This window comes from Myxocyprinus asiaticus, chromosome 1 (assembly GCF_019703515.2).
Source record: "Myxocyprinus asiaticus isolate MX2 ecotype Aquarium Trade chromosome 1, UBuf_Myxa_2, whole genome shotgun sequence".
Lineage (NCBI taxonomy): Eukaryota > Metazoa > Chordata > Actinopteri > Cypriniformes > Catostomidae > Myxocyprinus > Myxocyprinus asiaticus.
Window position 1 is genome coordinate 22618397 of NC_059344.1, and position 21345 is coordinate 22639741.

General features: G+C 39.7%; 1 protein-coding gene across 1 annotated transcript; it reads right to left on the reverse strand.

Moving 5' to 3' along the window:
• Positions 1-344: 344 nt before the first annotated feature.
• Positions 345-21093, reverse strand: LOC127430061 (REST corepressor 2-like). Its single transcript, XM_051679540.1, has 13 exons — positions 20787-21093; positions 11760-11882; positions 11422-11478; positions 10901-10981; positions 8447-8499; positions 8181-8342; positions 6091-6215; positions 5917-5983; positions 5426-5665; positions 5151-5228; positions 4741-4798; positions 2010-2227; positions 345-1809 (listed from the first exon to the last, which is right to left on the reverse strand). The coding sequence occupies exons 2-13, from the start codon at positions 11878-11880 to the stop codon at positions 1450-1452; spliced, it is 1620 nt and encodes a 539-aa protein (XP_051535500.1). The 5' UTR covers positions 11881-11882; positions 20787-21093; the 3' UTR covers positions 345-1449.
• Between the last annotated feature and the right edge of the window lie 252 nt (positions 21094-21345).

The window sequence follows — 21345 nt, forward strand, 5'->3', positions numbered from 1 at the left end:
TTACCCAACACTGACAGTTACATCGTCCTAACCAGGCACGTCCCAACAAAGCACCAAGCAATAAAAGCTATTTCTTCCATGTAAATCGAGGTGTTTTCCTAACGGACCACAAGAAGTGTCATTTTGATTCTGTTTCCGTTGCGTCACAATGGTTAGCCCCATCCACCTGAAACCTTATTGGTTTAAGAACTGTATATTAAACATCAAATGTGTTATCATTGGCTGTGATTGTGTCACTTCGTGCAGCATTTTCACTTTCAGTGTGGACAGAAATTACTTGTCACGTTGCATCTGGTAAGGACACAGTTTAAGTGTCACATGTATTTCCCAATAGTACATGTGTATTCAGTGGTCTTACATGTAAAATATCTATAGCTTCCCTTTAAGTAACAACAAACTCGTTTGGTCATTTTCACTTTATTCTGATTTTTTTTTTAAAACAAACAAAAATAGTCAAGCAAATCCAGTTACACATGTAAACAGTTCTCACATACATACAACATTTTGGAAGAAATGAGAACTCGTCTTGCACAATCATCTTTAGTGTTTTAATGTCTCACGTTTGTGCCTTTAAGAGCAAGATGATATAGTGTATTTCAGTTGCAACAAATAAAAAATATTTGCATTTGATCATTTAGTGCTTAGTCAATATTAACTAGTACTACATAAATTCACTATCTAACAATATCTTAAGGACCTAATTACACAAACAACAAAAGCTACTTCACCCAGTATCAACATGGCTCTTCAAATGGGATACTGAGTGTACATGATTTCCCAGTTTGATGACACCAGGTGGTGTCTTTAGTGAAACACTTGGTGATGTGCAGCTTTCGCCATAGAGATGGTGGAAGGAACTCACACGAGTCTGTTCTTGTGGCAGGTTTTAATTACCGTCGCAATCCAGTGTATAAGGTTTTTACCCTGCAATTTGGTTAAAATTCTAACATCTCTACTAAGTCGCTGAGCTATTTTATGACGGATGGTGTTTCAATAGCTGTAGTTACAGTGGAGACAGCTGTGCTTAAGAGGTATAACTGTAAATCCTGAGGACAGGTGAGTTTGTGGAGCAGTAATGTATATCGTTTTTTGGCTAGACTGAGGTTTCTCTTAGAGGTGTGAGGATATTAGCTGGTTGCATGTATATGGAGGGTTCTCTTCTGTCCTGAAGAAAGGGAATCATACTATGTAGTTCATTAGGAAGAACACCATTTATTCATCCTTGTGTGTTGCTGTCTCACCTACCCTGACCTGTATTTTGGTGCATATCCATATTTTCAACCCAGCTTATGCTTTTATGCACGACTACTTTTGTCCTATCCCTCAAGAGGCATTAATAGATATTGCCCTGTTACATTGACTTGAGACCAGTTTTGCAATTTCTCCATGTGTGGATGTGGCTCACACACACACACAAATCACTGTAAGAGGGCTACCACTACATGGCAATCAGTGTGACTGAGGGGATTCCACCTTCAGCCCAACCAGAGAGGGCGGCAGCTGTCCGGCAGAGGAGGAGCCTAGAGAGTTCCTCAGTGCCCCCTGGTGGAGCGAGGACACCACTGCAGGTCTGATGAGCGGAGGAGGAGGGTGATTGTGGGGCGTCCGATTCTGTAGAGGTCGTGTTTGTAGTGGGGGAGGCTGGCGGAGCAGGCTAGGAGGTGCTGAGGGGGGAGCAGGGCGCAGCAAGGGTGGTGGCTGAGTGAGAGGTGGGGAGGACTGGACAGAGTGGGAGTTCCCAGCAACATTGATGTCAGAGGAGGGCAGAGAACTGTCAGAGTGTGGGGGAGAGATGCAATCCATCTTAACCTATAAAAATAATGAATAAAAAACACAGACATTTCAAAAGGTAATACATCAGAGGACAGAAAACCCCACAAGAAATTCCTCGGCTCTCTTTAACTGTTTTGATCTCATGCCTGCGGAAACAAGTCTAATCCACCTTTTACACAACACAAGTGCAATTCAAATATATTATTCCTCATTGTCTTTTCCTTATTCCTCCTCACCTCATCATCTTCCCCTTCTGGCGACCTATTCGGCTCTGTGTCCGCAGTTCTCTCACTGTTCCCTTGAACCACTTCCTGTTCTGCATGCCATTCACGTAGCACCTCCTCAAGATTGAAGCGCCTTCGGTAGCTGACAAAGAATGAGCTCACCTGTGCCACCGTTTTGTTGCCAATCACGTCTGCTATGGCTGCAAAGTCTTTACCATATCGCCTGACAGCTGCAGAAAATGGAAAATAGCTACATGACAAAACTGCATGAAGCAACGCTTAAAATTAGGGTTAACCAAAGTGAGATTCTCATATTCAATCTGCACAATCTTCCCTGTTATTGCACTACAGTAAATACTGACACCAGTGGTGTTTGGCTCATACTGTTATCTCATACTTCAAAATGCTCCGACTTTGAAAACAATCTATATCTAGGGCTGTCATAATTATGAAATTTGTGTGACGACTGTCAAACAAATAACTGCGATTATGATGTTTAATTTTCTGTTTCAGGGCTATGATGATTAATTGCCTCTTTAAGGGCTTTCACGATTCACTGTGTAACAATTTATTTTTCCCTGGGTAGTAGGTGTTATTTCCTAATTGCTTATGCCTCAAAAGTATAATAAATGGCTGTTATTCCCCACAAACTTTGCTTTTGTGACCAGGACAGCGATATTTTGAAGTTTACCTATTTCCAATGAGAAAACGGGCGAATGTGTGTCTTTTCGTTCACATAAAGTCAGAAAAAAACAACATATGAATCCAAATGAACATGCATTTATACTAAAGTAATATTCAAAGCTGTGCTGGTCCATAATGGTAACAAGTACCCGTCTCTTTCCCTGGCTCACTCGGTGCACCTCAAAAAGGATTACAACAGCATCAAGACCTTGCTGGACGCAGTATGATTGAAGTATGACGAGTACGGCTGGGATGTCATAGGAGACTTCAAAATGGTGGCATTCCTGATGGGTCTCCAAGGCGGTTTTACCAAGTTTCCCTGCTATCTTTGCCTTTGGGACAACAGGGATACTAAGGCGCACTACCACAGGCGGGACTGGCCACAGCAGACCGAGTTCTCTGTGGGCAGGAACAACGTCAAGTGGGAGCCACTGGTGGACCCCCGGAAGGTGCTGATGCCACCTCTGCACATCAAATGGGGCCTTATGAAACAATTTGTCAGAGCTCTAGATAAGGAGTCGGCAGCCTTCAGGTACCTTCAAGACTTCTTCCCTAAGCTGTCTGAGGCAAAGGTCAAAGCCGGTGTCTTCGTCGGACCACAGATAAAGAAGGATTTTGGATTCACATGTTGTTTTTTCTGACTTTATGTGAACGAAAAGACACACATTCGCCCGTTTTCTCATTGGAAATAGGTACATTTAAAAATATCACTGTCCTGGTCACAAAAGCAAAGTTTGTGGGGAATAATAGCCATTTTCTATACTTTTGGAGGCATAAGCAATTAGGAAATAATACTTACTACCCTGGAAAAAAAATTGTTACATAGTGTTGTCATTTAATTTTCGTATTTCTTAAGGTGTGCATTTTTCTGCATGTGTGCTTCATACACCTTAAGAAGTCATTTTTACATATTTAACTTGAAATATATAGATCAAATAATAAAATATGGATATGTTATTTCTTTTTAAGGCTTAAAAAAAAAACGTATGAATGGCGTGAAAATAATGTTTTAACTATAAAAATATTTCTAAACACTTAAAATATATGTCTAAATAACTTTAGTTTTGGTCAATTTTACATTTACACTTGTTTTTTGAACTCATATATTACTATATATATTTTTATATACATTTTATTATATTTATACAATATTTATTATATGCAATAGTAAAATACTTCTGTCCTAATTTCTTCACTTTCACACATTATTTTAATGCTCTGTGATTAAGCCCATGAGCCCTTATTTGTCAACCTTTCAGATTTCGTTTTATCATTTTATCACTCCACAGATAGAGTAAGCGTGCGTCTCCTCCGTCACTGCATGTCATTAACAATGCGTGTATAAACCAGGAACATCTGCCATTACACGATCCTTTAAAGTGAAACCGGAGCGCTGTGCGTTCACCATCACAGTTTATCTTTGTTCGTTTATATTTTCGCAAGGGTTTGGTGCGAGCCTCTGCTGACAGCTCGTGCATCAGAGCGCTTCACGTGCTCTTCAGGACAGGAGCTGGTTGATGTCCACGGTGCGGCTCAGTGACGCTCGGACTCAGAGTTCAACTGAATGATACACAAACACGCCGTTGATGGCATTTATACAATATATTCACTTAAAATGTGATTGGAATGCCCAATAATTGCGGTTATCTAGAATAACCACGGTTAGATCAAATGACCGCGATCAGACGATTATTTAATAATCGTGACAGGCCTAGCTATATCATATTGTTTCAGATTTGTATCACTTCTTATAGTCACATATCACGTAAATGTGATATTTCTTAATCATTACAAGGTTAGAACCACCAGAGGCGGACTGGCCATCAGGAGAACCCAGACTTCCTCCTCCTGTGTTATTTGTTTCTGACATAGTGCAAATCAACAAACTAACTCCATTTTGATAAGAGACAGCAGTATGCAATACACTGGGATGTAATGTATTCCAGTGTAACCCAGACACTAGACAATGCATGAATATTCATATTACCAATATACAGTTCAAAACAAAGTTTACTTGCATGGCAAATTCCTAATAATGTGTAACGATAATCTTTCTCACCTTGAACAGCAAGGAGCTGTTCCTCCGTCGACCAGCGAGAGTTAATTTTTTGGGTGGGCTGAATGAACAACAGAGCAAGAAGAATATTAAGAATGATGAGGAATTTCACAATGGCTCCTTGCCTTGATACTACAAGTCTTGTTCTTCAGATCTAGACCTGGCCAACTCTTCAAGACAAATTGCACTTCTAAGATGGTTCATTTCAAAATATAATGCAATTCAGGATTAGTCTTTATATTTTCATATACAGTGTCTATTTACACTAAAGACTATCGATGGCTTATGTCTTGCCTTGCTTGAAGAAACATTCACATGTGTATACAGTAGTTTCACAATCATAATTTCTCAATGACGTGCAAGCGATAAATTCTCTTGATGTGTGTACCAGAGCACTGCAGGTGAGCAAATACCTCTGACGGTATCATGCCCTCAGTGCCTTCACCCAAGTTGCGCTTGAGAACGCTGTTGGTTTGCTTGATGCTTTGGACCTAAAACAAAATCAGAGTTTACCAATGGTGGTAGGTTAAGATTAACACTTTGTAGTGTGTGCATGTTACTGATCACTTAATATACAACACAAACCACTGAATTGTACTCTCACTACCAAAATCATTCTGCATTTGACCTGAACATTTGATTGTGTTATCTGAAGTATTTGGAATAAATGTGCTTGTGTGCATGTTACCTGTCTTTTAAGTGACACTAGCTGTGAGTCCAGCTGTCTGACAGAAAAAGTTCCTGAATCAGTGGACGCTGAGAGCGCGACAATGTCCTCCTGCTCCAGGTACATGCCTTTAGGAGGCCTCCGGCGAGCCCGCAGAGGGTGGTGTCGGTACTGCGCACCCTGATTCTCTTTCCGAGTCGGACCAGACTTGCTCGGGCCCTTATCACCCACTGCTCCATTTCCAGCATTCTGCTTTGTAGCCTGAAAAAGAGCACACATTCACAGTAAAATACACAACTTCCTCTGCAGAGTTCTTGGTATTAAGGTAACTTATTATGCAAAGTCATACAAGTATTACCTTATAATATTCAAATAATTCACACTCACGATTACTCTTTTGGTGATATTTGTTATGAGCTGTTATTTGTCTATTTATACTATATTCTGGGTTATTTGGTGTGTTGTGTGAAAGGTTCATTTCACTGCTGATATTCAGAATATCCAAAGCACACCTCTTTCTTGGTGTTGATCTCAAAGTCACCATCACTTCCTGGATCTCCTTCCTCGATCTCTTCATTACTGGTACAAACAAAAATACAGTTTGTCTATCTGGAAGCTCTCACTTTATTATTCATTGTCCTTTCTCTCCATCATTCTCTCTTTCCTGTTTTTTGCTCTCGTCTTACCTCTCATCCTTCTCTCTCTTGCTGAGGAGCTTGCGTGCTTGGCGGTCCATGACGCTGGTCCGGGTTCTGGTTTTCTTCCAGGAATAGTAGTATTTCACCAGGCTTGAGATCAGCTTGTCTGGCAGCTAAGAAATAAAAATCACAGACCGCTATGATATTAATACATGTACACTACCGAAAAATTGCACACACCTACTCATTCTTCATTGTAACTATTTCTACATTTTAGAATACTATTAAAGCCATCAAAACTATGAAGTAACACAAATAGAAGTATGCAAAAATTATTGGTAAGTCTTTTATAATTTTAGATTGTTCAAAGTAACCACCCTTTGCTTAGATTACAGCTCTGCATACACATGCAATTTATCTCAACCAACTTCATGATGCATCCACCTGGGATGCTTTTCAAACAGTAGTTCCCATTCATTTTGGGCACTAGCCATCTGCTTTTCTTTAACTATCCACTCCAACTTATTACTTTTTTCATTTTTTGGAATTATTAATGTATTAGTTTTGTAAAGAAATTCACATATAGGCGCAATTTATATTTATTTACAGAACTAATTTCAAGCACTTAAGCATAAGTGTTTAGATCAAAAGTGTTTTTTAATTTTTTTAAGATCATGAAAACCATACATGTGTTAACTTGGCTTGGTCTCTCCAAAGCTCATGATTTAACATGATGGGATGGGTAATGGTGTAACCAAGGGGGTTTCAAACTTTTTACATGTTTTCTGCTGGTTTTATGATATACCAGAATATCATAGAATAGATCTCCATTACTTTTTAACTCAGTATCTTATTTTTGTTCATTTTGCCTGGAACAAACATTTCCCCATTTCTCAAACTCATCTATCGGCTCCTCAATCGAACTTTCAGAAGATTCAGAAAAGGCGCATCTGCCCATGTTTGCCAAGTTCTTCTACGGTTACTGCCAGATGACATACACAGCACATACCGCCACCTACTGTATACTGTTCTATTAATATTTATTAATATTTACGATCTAATCCAAGCCGTGTGGTGCAGGAATTAGGCCTACTCTTCACTTTAAAATGACTTAAACCACGCAACGAGAAAGCAATCTCTCATGCTACATTTAATGCCATGACCGTATGAATTTAAGACGTGTTGCTCCGACTGAAGACCTTTTAAGGCCTTCATTTGCAGAAGGGCGAATTAAGACTTTTTAAAACTTTTTAAGACCCGTGCAAACCCTGTTTTAATGCCAAGGAGCCCCATATGTGATGTTTCCCTTGTAATGGACCCCCTTCCTAAATTTAAAGGCAGCCACAGTATACATGTTTAAGTAAACCGACCCATTTATACTCTCTGAGGAAAAATAGAGATATTAAGACAATGTTGAACTTGTTTTCAAAATTAAATAATTAGCTTTTATTTTATATTGCACTGAAGCCAAACAGATTATTAAAAGGTGATGTGGAAAATAGTAAATGTACTTTTTTCTATCCAATATTAGAAGAGAAATAGTAGTGCATTTTTTATATTTATATGATATTTATATATTAATATTTGTATACCATTTTTTTTGCAGTAATTATTGTTCCAAAGCACCTTTACCCAGTGTGCCATTCAACCAGTGAGCAAGCTAAGAACAACAGTGATGATGAAAAAATCCTTAGAAAGATAATATATACAATATGTTCATGATGCATGTATGAACATGAATATACATTGCAAGGTGAAATTATTATTTATTTATTTTTTTTTTTTTTTTGGGGAGATTTGTTTATTTTTTATGGTTATACATTTTGTAAAGTCTTTTAATTTTCTGTCAAAATTTTTGTGGACCCCCTATCACACCCTTGCGGCCCCCTGGGGTTCCCTGGACCACAGTTTGAAAACCCCTGGTGTAACGGATGAGTGTGATCAGAATGATTACAGAGCTGCCTCAGCTAAAGGACTGCAGAGCTCAACAGAAGCCAGTAGTTCATACAGTCAAACGCGAGACCTCACTATGACTTGCTACAGGGATGTGCGATTCTATACTATGCTGTATCTGGAGACACCTGCTCTTCTTAAGCAGATTCTTATACAAACCATCTTGCCTCCAACCCCTCTCTCACCATCTGTTGGATGCGGTGGAAGCTCTTGCCATGAAAACTGAAAGCCTGTTCAAACAGAACTTTGTCTTCTACTGTCCACTCATCAGGAAAGGGAGTGAAGTTGGCCAGGTCAGCCAGTGACTTCTCCACATCGTGCTTGTGCCATAGAAGCATCCCGAGAGCCTTTTGGGATGAAAATGAAAGTTCTTACCAAGGACCCTCTGAAGGATTTGGTTTTGAAATCAAGCCTAATATTCAAGTAATAAGGAATGGTGGTCAGGTATTACCTGTTCCATGTTGTACCCATGCTTCTCTTTGGCCATCAGAATGTATTCATCCACTGTGAGGGAAATAATGGAAGACACAGTTACATAAAAATATTTTAAAGGTGAAGTGTGTCATTTCTGCACCAAACGGAATTACAAAAATAAAGTATGTTTTCAAACAACCTTTTCCAACACCCCTTAGCCTCATCACGCCCTTTCGCACTCTCTGGTTCCCTATGAACAAATAGCCCATACTAAATAAAAGGTTATAAACATTTAACGTCGTAATTAACAAGTCGGATTGACTTGGTGTGTGGTGCGCGGGAACAAGCACGAGGTAGGATGGTTCTGGTAACTAGTAAGCGTAACAATAGCGCCATTTCTGACCATTTTGGCGCTCTAGGCAAGATCGCTGTTGTTGACGGGGGGGGAGGCGGCGGTGTATTAGCGACCATTTGCCAGAACAATCTCATCATTAGTGGTGTGTCCCCTCCATCTTGTAAATGCAACGCAATTGTTCACTCGTTTTACTCAGTTCTCCGTCTCTGTGTCTTTTAGCAAGTCTTTGAATTTTGGCTTTAACATCATGTCTTTTCCTCTGTTCAAGTCTGCCATGGTTGTTCATATTCTCCCAGCTGAACAGCTAGTTTGAGTAGCCACGCCTCACGCTATAGGCTAAGCTAGAAAGGGATGGGTGGAGCTGAGTGGGCCACTCAAAATACACTGCCTGGCCAAAAAAAAAAAGTTCCATACTCTAATATTTCATTGGACTGCCTTTAGCTTTGATTATGCCGTGCATTTGTCATGGCATTGTTTCGACAACCTTATGCAACATCACAACATTTATTTCTGTCCAGAGTTGCATACATTTTTGGCCGAGATCTTGTATTGATGACGGGAGAGACGAACCACTCCATAAAGTCTTCTCCAGCACATCACAAAGACTTTCAGTGGGGTTAAGATCAGGACTCTGTGGTGGCCAATTCATGTTTGAAATTGAGCCCGAAGAATCTTGGCATTGTCGTCCTGGAATATGCCCGTGCCGTCAGGGAAGAAAAAAATCCAATGATTTATTGCCGCATAATGTTGCTAAGCCTAGACTTGACCAATTGAAGCAACCCCAGATCATAACACTGCCTCCAGAGGCTTGTACAGTGGGCACTATGTATGATGGGTGCATTGCTTCCTGTGCTTCCCTTCTTACCCTGACTCGCCCATCACTTTGAAATAGGGTAAATCTGGACTCATCAGACCACATGACCCTTTTCCATTGCTCCACAGTCCAATCTATATGTTCCCTAGCAAACTGAATAGTTTTTTCAGATTAGCCTCACTAACAAGTGGCTTTCTTGTGGCCACACTGCTGTTTAGTCCCAATCCTGTAAATCCTCTCGTCACATTGGGCAAGTGGAAATGCTCTTACTTTCACTATTAAACATAGCCGTGAGTTCTCCTGTCGAGTTTTTACCATATGACTTCACGAAGCGTTTTAGTGATCTCCGATCGCGATCATTCAAGATTTTTTTCTGACCACATTTCTTCTGCAAAGCTGACAATTCACCACTATCCTTCTAGGTTTTAATAATGCATTGGACAGTTCTTAACCCAATTCCAGTGATTTCAGCAATCTCCTTAGTTGTTTTCTTTGCTTGATGCAGGCCAATAATTTGCCCCTTCTTAAACACAGTAACATCTTTTCCACGACCACGGGATACATCTTCCAACATGGTCGTTTAAGAAATGAGAAGCTACCTACTGCATCAGTTTGGGTTAAAAGAATTGTTGCCAGGTGAAACGTATTGACTTTTTTTTTTGGCCAGGCAGTGTATAAACATCAATGTTTTGAAAGTGCCTGGGCATCTCAGGGTTTATACTTTAGGGGGAGGTAAATCCATGAATGGCTTCTAGTTGTCAATGAACAATAAACTGGGAAAGTAGAATGTATTTTGAAGTCAAAGTTACACACTTCACCTTTAAAGATAATAAAAGCCAACAAATTTGTTTGACTAAGAAAGCATAATTATGAGCATATGGGTTGCCTCAACCAATCAGTTACTGACATTTTCTTTAAAATTCTACATGCCGGAGCAGATTCTACATGAACCGCTGAGAAGGTCAGCGACAGTGAACCAGCTTCCTCTTAAAGGAATAGTTCACCCAAAAATTAAGATTCTGTCATCAATTATGGATCTTATGTTGTTCCAAGTCATTTGACTTTGTTTATTCCATGGGACGCAAAAGAACGTTAGAAACCAACAGCCACATTCCTCATTCACTATCATTGTATCGGAAAAAGTAGCGCCAACACTGTTTAAAATTTCTTCTTGCGTTTCACAGAAAATAAGAAAGTCAAGTGGGTATGGAATAACATGAGGGTGCAAAATAAAAATTTTCATTTTTGGGTAAACTATGCCTTTGAGTGCGTTTCATCTGTGAGACTTTACAAACACAATCAAGATGCACTCCTCATCTTACACATGGCATCAGACACTTGGCTATTTGGTGACCAGACCAGCATGCTCCTTTGGTCCTTCTCACTGAAGCGGGATGCACAGTCTGTCAACACAAAGAAGAAACATGTCTCTCACGCATGCAGTTCTTTCCTTCTTGACATACCAAACTCCAGTTAAGATCATGTTTTTTATTTTTTTTTTATGACCACTGGGGTGTGTTTGTGTCGGGTGGGGGTGTTTGGGGGGAAGGGTTTAATTGTACATAATTTGATTCCGCATTTTCTGTGATGTTTATTTAATTTGTTGAATGGAATCAATAAAAATTGTTAATAACAAAAAGATCATGTTTTTGTCCTCTTCACTCAAATACTAAGTCTATAGGAGCCGTTCTCTCTCTCCTACTCCCCATGACTTACAAAAACACCTACACACCTCCCTTTATCTTATCGAGCCCATGCAGACTGTGCAATGCAGTCTTTACATGTGCAACTGTGTATTGGAATATTCATCTCTTCTGAGAATAACTCCCATTTTCCTCTTTACCTGGTTTGAATTCTGGGATCTGTGCCTGGTAGTCTCCACCAACGCGGATCATACTGTCTGTTTAAAAAGAGAGCGAGGGAGAGATACAACATAGGCAGGCAGAGTTAGAAACTGGCAGTGCATCCTCACAGAGGGCAGAGGAAGAAAAGTGGTTTGAGGGAGTAAGGAAAAGAGAACAGGGAGGCTAGATAGATAGATAGAGTAAACACATGTATGTGGGAGGGATGCTTTTTACAGACACTGCTTTAAAGATTATTTCAGAGATACCATATAAGTGAACAAAGGTGCAGATGGTGCCTTTGAGTTGTTGAGATTGTGTGCGCAAGTGTCAGATGTACCCTGTGAGTGATCCTCATCACTGCTCTCTTCCTCTGAATGATGGCTGTTGCCATTAGTGACTGTTTTTGCCCTGCTTCGGGACAGAACACCAGACCCTGATCGCTCCATCACTGATGGCATGGCTAAGAGAAAGGGGGAAAGATACTGCATAATGAATGGTTTCGATCATCATTTGCATTGGTTTACAAAATTTCAAAACGTACAAAATGGCTGGTCATTTCGCATTGTGCCCCCCATGCGAAATGACCAAGGGGGAACCCCCCAGTCAGATTAACTTCACCCAAAAATTCTCTTATTTACACTCCTGGGCAAAAAAAATTAAAATAAAAAAAATAAAGCCCAAAATGGCAAAACATTAGCAAAAAATGAAAATTGGTCAGGAAATTAGCAAGAATTGAACAAATAGATAAAGTAACTTAGTATGGGATAGTTTTTCTTTGATTTCTTTAATCGTTTAAGCCTTGTGCCTAAACTTTTAAAGACAGCTTTTACAGAAAGAGTCAATGTTGTTCCACTCAATGTTGATGGCTTCAAACAGTTGATGAGACCAAATATTCTCTATAGGGTTCAAATCTGGACTCTGACCAGGTCAAAACATGAGCCTGATGGACTTGTTCTCAAGCCACTTCTTGGTGGTCTTTGCAGTGTGGGCAGGAGCATTGTCTTGTTGAAAAATAACATCTGATTGTTCCTCTTTAAAAAAACTTTTCAATTGTGGGAAGCAAGCCTTTCTGCAATATTCTGCTGTACTCCAAAGCATTAATTGACTTTTCACAGTGAAGCAGCTCACCAGTACCAGCAGCTGAAAAGGCTCCCCACACCATGGCACCTCTTCCTCCATGCTTCATTGTGGTAGAGATGAATTCACTATTGTATTTCTCACCAGATCTTTGAAGAAACCTCTCTGGAGCATCACCATGCAACTCAAATCATGATTGATCACTCCACACATCTCGGCTGAACTACTCTGAATCAAACTTTCCATATTCTGCCAAAAACTTAATTCTGTCTTTGATGTTTTTATGAGATAGCAAATGCTTTTTAACACATCTTCTAGACACAAAACCTGCATTAGAAAACCTTCTGGTTATTGTTCTTCTCAAAAGAGTCTTGTTTTCTGAGGTCTTGAATTCTGCTGACAGTTTTTGTAGGCTTATTTTCCTGTCTTTGAGAACTGTAAATTTCAGCAGGTGGTCATCCCTGCAGGAAGAGGCTTTGGGCTTTCCAGATCCTTTCTTACTGGCAACATCATCTGTTGTTTCAAAGCGATGACCTATTCTCTTAATAGCTGATAGAGAAATAGGGATTTTCTCTGCCTTTATGGTCATGTAAACTTCAGAAAAGCTACAGTTGGCCTGACACAGACCAGCTATGCGGTTTCTGACAGCAATCCCTGCATAATATTTTGCTTTTTTTGATTTTCTCACTTCTTTACCTTGGGACTTACAACACTGCATATTGTAGCTCTATCACTCCTGGTTCCATTTATGAGCTTGTTATCAGGGCTTTGATGGGCTGCATCAGGTGTGGCAGATCACCAACTAATGACTAATCTTTTAAGAGGGGGGAAACAAAAAAACATCCCAGAAGATATTTTTTGGAAACATTTGTACACTCAGACATGTGTTAGTTTGAATTTTATATCAAATATTTGAATAGTTATCATGATTTTACCTTTGCATACAAGAAGACTATATACAGTAAGTGAATTTCCTTGTTTCCAGCTTTTCCCCAAACAGTTCACTGCAGCAAAGTTAATGAGTAAATGGAGCCACAGAAGTGCACCAGGAATGCATTTGTTTAAATGCATTCCTGGTGCATTTAAACAAGAGGAATCAAATTTTCCTTGATCTTTTGTATTTAAGAGGTCATTGTACTATAAAAAATACTGTACATTTCAGAACTGAAAACTTCCTCCTTGATAAAAAAAAAAAAAAAAAAAAAATTATTTAAACCAACCTCCCGAAATGGCTCATTTGGAATTTGTGGAAATTGTGACGTCAACAGCTATTTTTCATCACTGCACCCTTGGCTCCACCCACTGGTGCTCAGTCACACAGGTGAAGAGGAGAGAGATGGGTCTGTCATGGGAGATTCATCTACACTTTTAAGGGGACTTACACAGGACACCTTCATGTGCCTATCTGGAATTAAATGTTTTTCTACACTAGATGAAAGGCTTTGACCGACATCATTCATCTCACGGCACTTTTAAAAGACGCAATTTAAAGTGAGAACAGCTGTGCTATTTCTTGCTGATTTGAAGGCGTCTTGTACCATTTTTGCACCCATCTGTACTATTTTTAATTGTTGGTCTTTTGTAAACATGCACTAGAAGGACGTCTTTGATCGTTTTGATGCATTTCTGGTGGGGCTGCTTGCATCACTGTGAAAACTGCCCCACCGCTGTGGAAGGAGACGCATTCTGTCTCCTAGAGATGAACGTAGTTTGGTGCGAAAAGTCCAAATCAATCCCAGAACAACAGCAAAGGACCTTGTGAAGATGCTGGAGGAAACAGGCAGACAAGTATCTAAACTCAGCAAAAGAAGAAACATCCTCTCACATTCAACTACTTTTATTTTCAGCAAACTTAACGTGTAAATATTTTGTATGAACATAAGATTCAACAACTAAGACATAAACTGAACAAGTTTCACAGACATGTGACTAACAGAAATGGAATAATGTGTCCCTGAACAAAGGGGGGGTCAAAATCAAAAATAACAGTCAGTATCTGGTGTGGCCACCAGCTGCATTAAGTATTGCAGTGCATCTCCTCCTCATGGACTGCACCAGATTTGCCAGTTCTTGCTGTGAGATGTTACACCACTCTTCCACCAAGGCACTTGCAAGTTCCCAGACATTTCTGGGGGGAATGGCCCTAGCCCTCACCCTCCGATCCAACAGGTCCCAGACGTGGAAATCAGAACGAGCAGTATGGCTGGTGGCATTGTCATGCTGGAGGGTCAAGTCAGGATGAGCCTGCAGGAAGGGTACCACATGAGGGAGGAGGATGTCTTCCCTGTAACGCACAGCGTTGAGATTGCCTGCAATGACAACAAGCTCAGTCCGATGATGCTGTGACACACCGCTCCAGACCATGACAGACCCTCCACCTCCAAATCCATCCCACTCCAGAGTACAGGCCTCGGTGTAACGCTCATTCCTTCGACGATAAACACAAGTCCGACCATCACCCCAGGTGAGACAAAACCGTGACTCATCGGTGAAGAGCACTTTTTTCCAGTCCTGTCTGGTTCAGCGAAGGTGGGTTTGTGCCCATAAGCGACGTTGTTGCCGGTGATGTCTGGTCAGGACCTGCCTTACAACAGGCCTACAAGCCCTCAGTCCAGCCTCTCTCAGCCTATTGCGGACAGTCTGAGCACTGGTGGAGGGATTGTGCATTCCTGGTGTAACTCGGGCAGTTGTTGTTGCCATCCTGTACCTGTCCCGCAGGTGTGATATTCGGATGTACCGGTCCTGTGCAGGTGTTGTTACACGTGGTCTGCCACTGCGAGGTCGATCAGCTGTCCTTCCTGTCGCGCGTATCAGACATTGCAATTTATTGCCCTGGCCACATCTGCAGTCCTCATGCCTCCATGCAGAATGCCTAAGGCATGTTCACGCAGATGAGCAGGGACTCTGGGCATGTTTCTTTTGGTGTTTTTCAGAGTCAGAAGAAAGGTCTCTTTAGTGTCCTAAGTTTTTATAACTGTGACCTTAATTGCCTACCGTCTGTAAGCTGTTAGTGTCTTAACGACCATTCCACAGGTGCATGTTCATTAATTGTTTATGGTTCATTGAACAAGCATGGAAAACATTGTTTAAACTGTTTACAATAAAGATCTGTAAAGTTATTTGGATTTTTACAAAATTATCTTTAAAATACAGTGTCCTGAAAAAGGGACGTTTCTTTTTTTGCTGAGTTTATATCCACAGTAAAATTAGTCCTATATCGACATAACCTGAAAGGCTGGTCAGCAAGAAAGAAGCCACTGCTCCAAAACCGCCATAAAAAAGCCAGACTACAGTTTGCAAGTGCACATGGGGACAAAGATCGTACTTTTTGGAGAAATGTCCTCTGGTCTGATGAAACAAAAATGTAACTGTTTGGCCATAACAAACATAGTTATGTTTGGAGGAAAAATGGTGAGGCTTGCATGCCGAAGAACATCATGTTGTGGGAGTGCTTTGCTGCAGGAGGGACTGGTGCAGTTCACAAAATAGATGGCATCTTAAGGAAGGAAAATTATGTGAATATGTTGAAGCAGCATCTCAAGACATCAGCCAGGAAGTTAAAGCTCGGTCACAAATGGGTCTTCCAAATGGACAATATTCCTCCAAAGTTGTGGCAAAATGGCTTATGGACAACAAAGTCAAGGTATTGGAGTGGCCATCACAAAGCCCTGACCTCAATCCGATAAAAGCATGTGCGAGCTAGGAGGCCTACAAACCTGACTCAGTTACACCAGTTCTGACTGGAGGAATGGGCCAAAATTCCAGTAACTTATTGTGAGAAGCTTGTGGAAGGCTACCCAAAACATTTGACCCAAATTAAACAATTTAAAGGCAATGCTACCAAATACTAACAAAGTGTATGTAAACTTCTGACCCACTGGTAATGAAAGAAATAAAAGCTGAAATAAATAATTCTCTACTGTTATTCTGACATTTCACATTCTTAAAATAAAGTACTGATGCTAACTGACCAAAGACAGGGAATTTTTCTACAAGTAAATGTCAGGAATTGTGGAAAACTGAGTTTAATTTGTATTTGGCTAAGGTGTCTGTAATCTTCTGACTTCAACTGTATAGGCTATACATATAAGGCACGTTTGAATATAGGTTATTAAAAAGCTCTTAAATTTACCGGGGCTCATGCATAAGGCAGTACTCACAATACTCCCTCTACAAGTTCAGCTTTATTGCAGATGTTAGTTCTAATAATATGTTTATTCTGTTGATGGCTTTTTTATCTTATGTGTCTGAAAATAAGTGATTATAAAAGCACTTCAGTGAGGATCGGCCCTTTCATCTCTTCACATGCAGTGAAAAAAATCCCCACTATCCTAAAACTGGATTATTTGAATAAACAAGGTTTTATTCAACAAGAAATGTAATTCTTCTAAAACACTGTCAGTGCATTGGTAAGATCTCACAGTGTTGTTTATTTCTTGTCATATTTTCGTCAACAATGATTTGTGTGTAATTTCGTTGACTAGATTAACACCGCGTTCTGTACGTGTATTCAGTGTGGCTGGAAACATAACTCACAAAAAATTAAAAGCACTTATAAGGTAGGACTGAACTATTATATTATTTTCCAGCTGTTTAGTGATATGTAGTCATGTTGAATACTGGAGTTTAACAGTATTAACAGAATCTGACATCTGGAATATTTGAAGTCCTTGATGTGAACATGTTACTAACGTATAAGGTCGATCATACAATCATTTATAACAGACAGAAAATGTTAAAAAAAAAAATTAAAACAACAATGCAAACTGATTTGTATTTATTTTTTATTGGGGGGTATTTTGTGATATTTCACAAAGAGTTAGTAATTGTGTTCAATTATGCAATTTTCAAAGTTTGATGCACAATGAACGCGTAATTTGCAAGCATTCCCTCTTCCACCCTTCAAACACTGTATAACACCATTCACTGGCAGTGATTGGCCCTTAACCACCGCGGTGGTAAAAAATTGCCACCTGGACAGCCCTAATTTCGGGCAGTGTGCCCGCGTTTTAAGAGCGGTACAAGCGCAACTTTTAAAAACACGTCTCATTCTGCTGCTGCCACTGACTGGGAGAAACACATGCTGCTCTGTGTGTAACCAAACAAGGAAGATGTGAAGACCAGCATCTCTGAAGCACCCAACATCACCATGGATTGTATAACATTTGCGTATTCAGAACATTTCAGCATGGATTGTATGTTTTCGCCTTAGATCAGCGTGGATTGCTTGTGAAACAGTCAATACATGATTCAAGCTTTGCAAAGGAACTGTTAGTGAATGTGCATTATTAAAGATGGGGCAGTTAAAAATTCTACTGGACCTGAAGCAAAATCGTAAGTTAGGAGTTTCATTCAAATACTTCAAATGTCATGACTGTTTTATAGTTAAGGTGCTTAATGTATTCGGATGTAATGTATTGTGTGTACGTTAAGTGTAAATCCTGAAATTTTATTTTATAATGTTGTGGAGCTTGTTGTTTATTTTCTTCCAATTGAGTTTCAAATATGGCTGTATTGGAAGGGTTGCATGATGTTAGCCAATCATAACAGTGGGCATTTACACTGAAGTCTTAAAGGGCCAGAGAGCTGAAAACCAAGCATTTCAGGCAGAGGCCAGAGACAGGGTGGAAAATTACTATATATACTAAATTGACTGTTTTGGTGCCAAAAAAAAAAAAAAAAAAAAAACTTTAAACTTTACTAACATTATAAGTAGACAATAAAATGTTTATATATATACACACACATACACACACATACACACACTGCCATTCAAAAGTTTGGGGTCACTTGACTGAAATGTTTCTCATGATCTTAAAAATCTTTTGATCTGAAGGCGTATGCTTAAATGTTTGAAATTAGTTTTGTAGACAAAAATATAATTGCGCCACCATATTAATTTATTTACATGAATATTACACAAAGAGACAAGCAATTGAAACAGCCGAAATAGATAGAAGAACTGTGGTGAATTCTCCAAGAAACATTGAACATCCTATCTGCCAACAACCAAGAAAAACTGTCCAGGTGTACCTAGGAGAACTGGTGCTGTTTTAAAAGCAAAGGTGGTCACACCAAATATTGATTTAGCTTTTTTTTTTATGTTTACTGGACTTTGTATGACATTAAGTGATAAATGAAAACTATATATGTCATTAATTTTTGAAGACACCCTCATTATGCAACATTTTTCACAAGTGCCTAAAACTTTTGCACAGTACTGTATGTGTGTGTGTGTGTGTGTGTGTGTGTGTGTGTGTGTGTGTGTGTATATATAGAGTATGTCATGACCCCTTTAATTATTGCTAATTTTCTGATCAATGATTTGTTGTGGAGACCATTAAATGCTTAATGTTTTGCCATTTTAGGCTTGGCACATTTGTTTTGCCCAGGAGTAATATTACACAGTACAGACAACCAACATGAGGATGTTATAGCTTGTGGTTGTATTCTGAATCTTTATTGACTTTTATTGATATTATCCCTCTCTGAGCAGCCACAGTCAGTTAAAGGGACAGTTCACCCAAAAATGAAAATTCTCTCATCATTTACTCACCATCATGCCAACTCAGATGTGTATGACTTTCTTTCTTCTGCAGAACACAAGTGAAGATTTTTAGAAGAATATTTCAGCTCTGTAGGCCCTCACAATGCAAGTGAATGGCAACCAGAACTCTGAAGCTCCAAAAAGGACACAGAGGCAGCATAGAAGTAATCCATATGACTCTAGTTGTTAAATCCATGTCTTCTGAAGTAATATGATAGGTGTTGGTGAGAAACAGATCAATATTTAAGTTCTTTTTTTTTTTTTTTTTTTTTTTTGTACAAATGTCCACTTTCACATTCTTCATCTTTTGCTTTTGGTGATTTACATTCTTCGTGCATATCACCACCTACCAGGCAGACTTAAATATTGATCTGTTTCTCAACCACACTTATCATATCACTTCTAAATACATAGATTAAACCACTGGAGTTTTATGGATTACTTTTATGCTGCCTTTGTGATTTTTGGAGCTTCAAAATTTTGGCACCAATTCACTTGCATTGAATGGACCAACAGAGCTGAAATATTCTTCTAAAAATCTTAATTTGTGTTCAAGTAAGTAAGTCAAACACGTCTGGGATGGCATGAGGGTGAGACAATTTTGGGTGAACCATCCCTTTGAGAAATATGAGCGATAGCATTTCAGTACATAACATACTGATAAAACATAAACGACTTAAATATCTCTCTATGCAATCAACTTTGGCTGGTTTTGTGTGGTTTTAAATGCCCATGACTGTGATAACAAACTACAAAGCGCGGGACGTGCACTTTCACAGCAGCAGTATTAATGGCTTTCTAAATCTGTTACGAATTTCGTTTGTTTTAAACGCGCTAAATGAGACTTATGTGGTGGACAAGACTTTGTCTAGCAAAGGCTTACACAAAACCAACAGCGCTGAGAGCACACAGCTGAGCCGACTTTCATCACTTAAACACATCAACATCCATCCTTCAGAAAGCGGAAACAATGCAAAACGGCTTTACTCGTTTCTAAATGCCAAAGAAAACTAGGCTAATGCCATTGTGATAGCCAGCGGCCAACACTATGCACAACTAGCTCAAAAAGCAAATAATGATATCAAGTATACACAAATATGCAGACAAAGAACATGTAAAAAATATAAAACTATTTAAACAGTTTCTGCTCTAGTTAAGTGAACCCAAAGAAGTCCAGAATCCATGTGCAGCACTAACTATTGGTATAGTCCGACACATCATGAATTATGCATATTTTTTTTAATTAATTTTTTAAGCTTCTTTAAAATATAAAGCAAGGGTTTTCTAAGCGAAGATTCTTTTCTCGGTTTGTGCAAAATAATAATAATAATAATAATAATAATAATAATAAATAAATTCGGTACGTGTCAAAGAATTATCATTGAATGGGGGTCGTGACGTCACAGCCAGGGTATATTGACTGAAGTTGCCATCCGACAGTGCGAATTAAACGTGCTCTTCAGACGTACCCAAAAGACTCAATAAGTGGCAGTGAACCGTGCTTCGCAAAACAAAGTGTCCCCGTCAACACTTAATTATGTTTCAACAGAAAAACAGTGCTCAAAAGCCTCTCTAAACTCCTCCGAGAGCTCGCATCACTGCGACCACCGTCCAGTCATCCGTTGTTCATTTAAACATTTCTTAAAGCAAACGCGCACGGGTCCTGCTTGGCCAATGGGACAATATATTGCAAACTTGTGAAGTACAGAGAACAAGGGAAAAAAACACCTTTGCCCTCACCTCACTTCTCGCACAGTCGCTCACTCAAGTCCGAGTCCTTTTGTGTAGATCCACGCTGATGTCCCTGTCCCAGTTGTTGACTAGCTGTCGCAGAACATTTGCCTTATAACGTTTGTTACCGGTCCGAATAGCTGATCACTACCCGGCTTGCTTTCTCTCCTATTCAGACTTATAAAGCGACGGGCAAGTGGCTTTAAAACAGCGCTAGGCGCGCTGGTTAATAACCATCCCAACTACATAAAACCATCAGTGAATATTCGCACGTTTCTCATCCTCTGCAGTTCACAGGATCGGGATCTCCTGTCCGTGCCGGCGAGACCTGAGAACTCCTCACAACCGAAGAAAACCCTCCGCGCTGTTCGCCTCTCCCCAACTAACTTCCATGTCAATTATATAGTCCCTTTCAACGCCGGCGTCAGATTCAAAACAAGTGATTCTGACGAGGGAGAACTCGCTTCTTTGTTTGGTACTTGAGTTAACCGGACTCTTTCTATTGAGTAATAATCGTAATATTAAATATGCATACGTTTTATAAGCCTCCCGTCGCGTGGCACGTTAT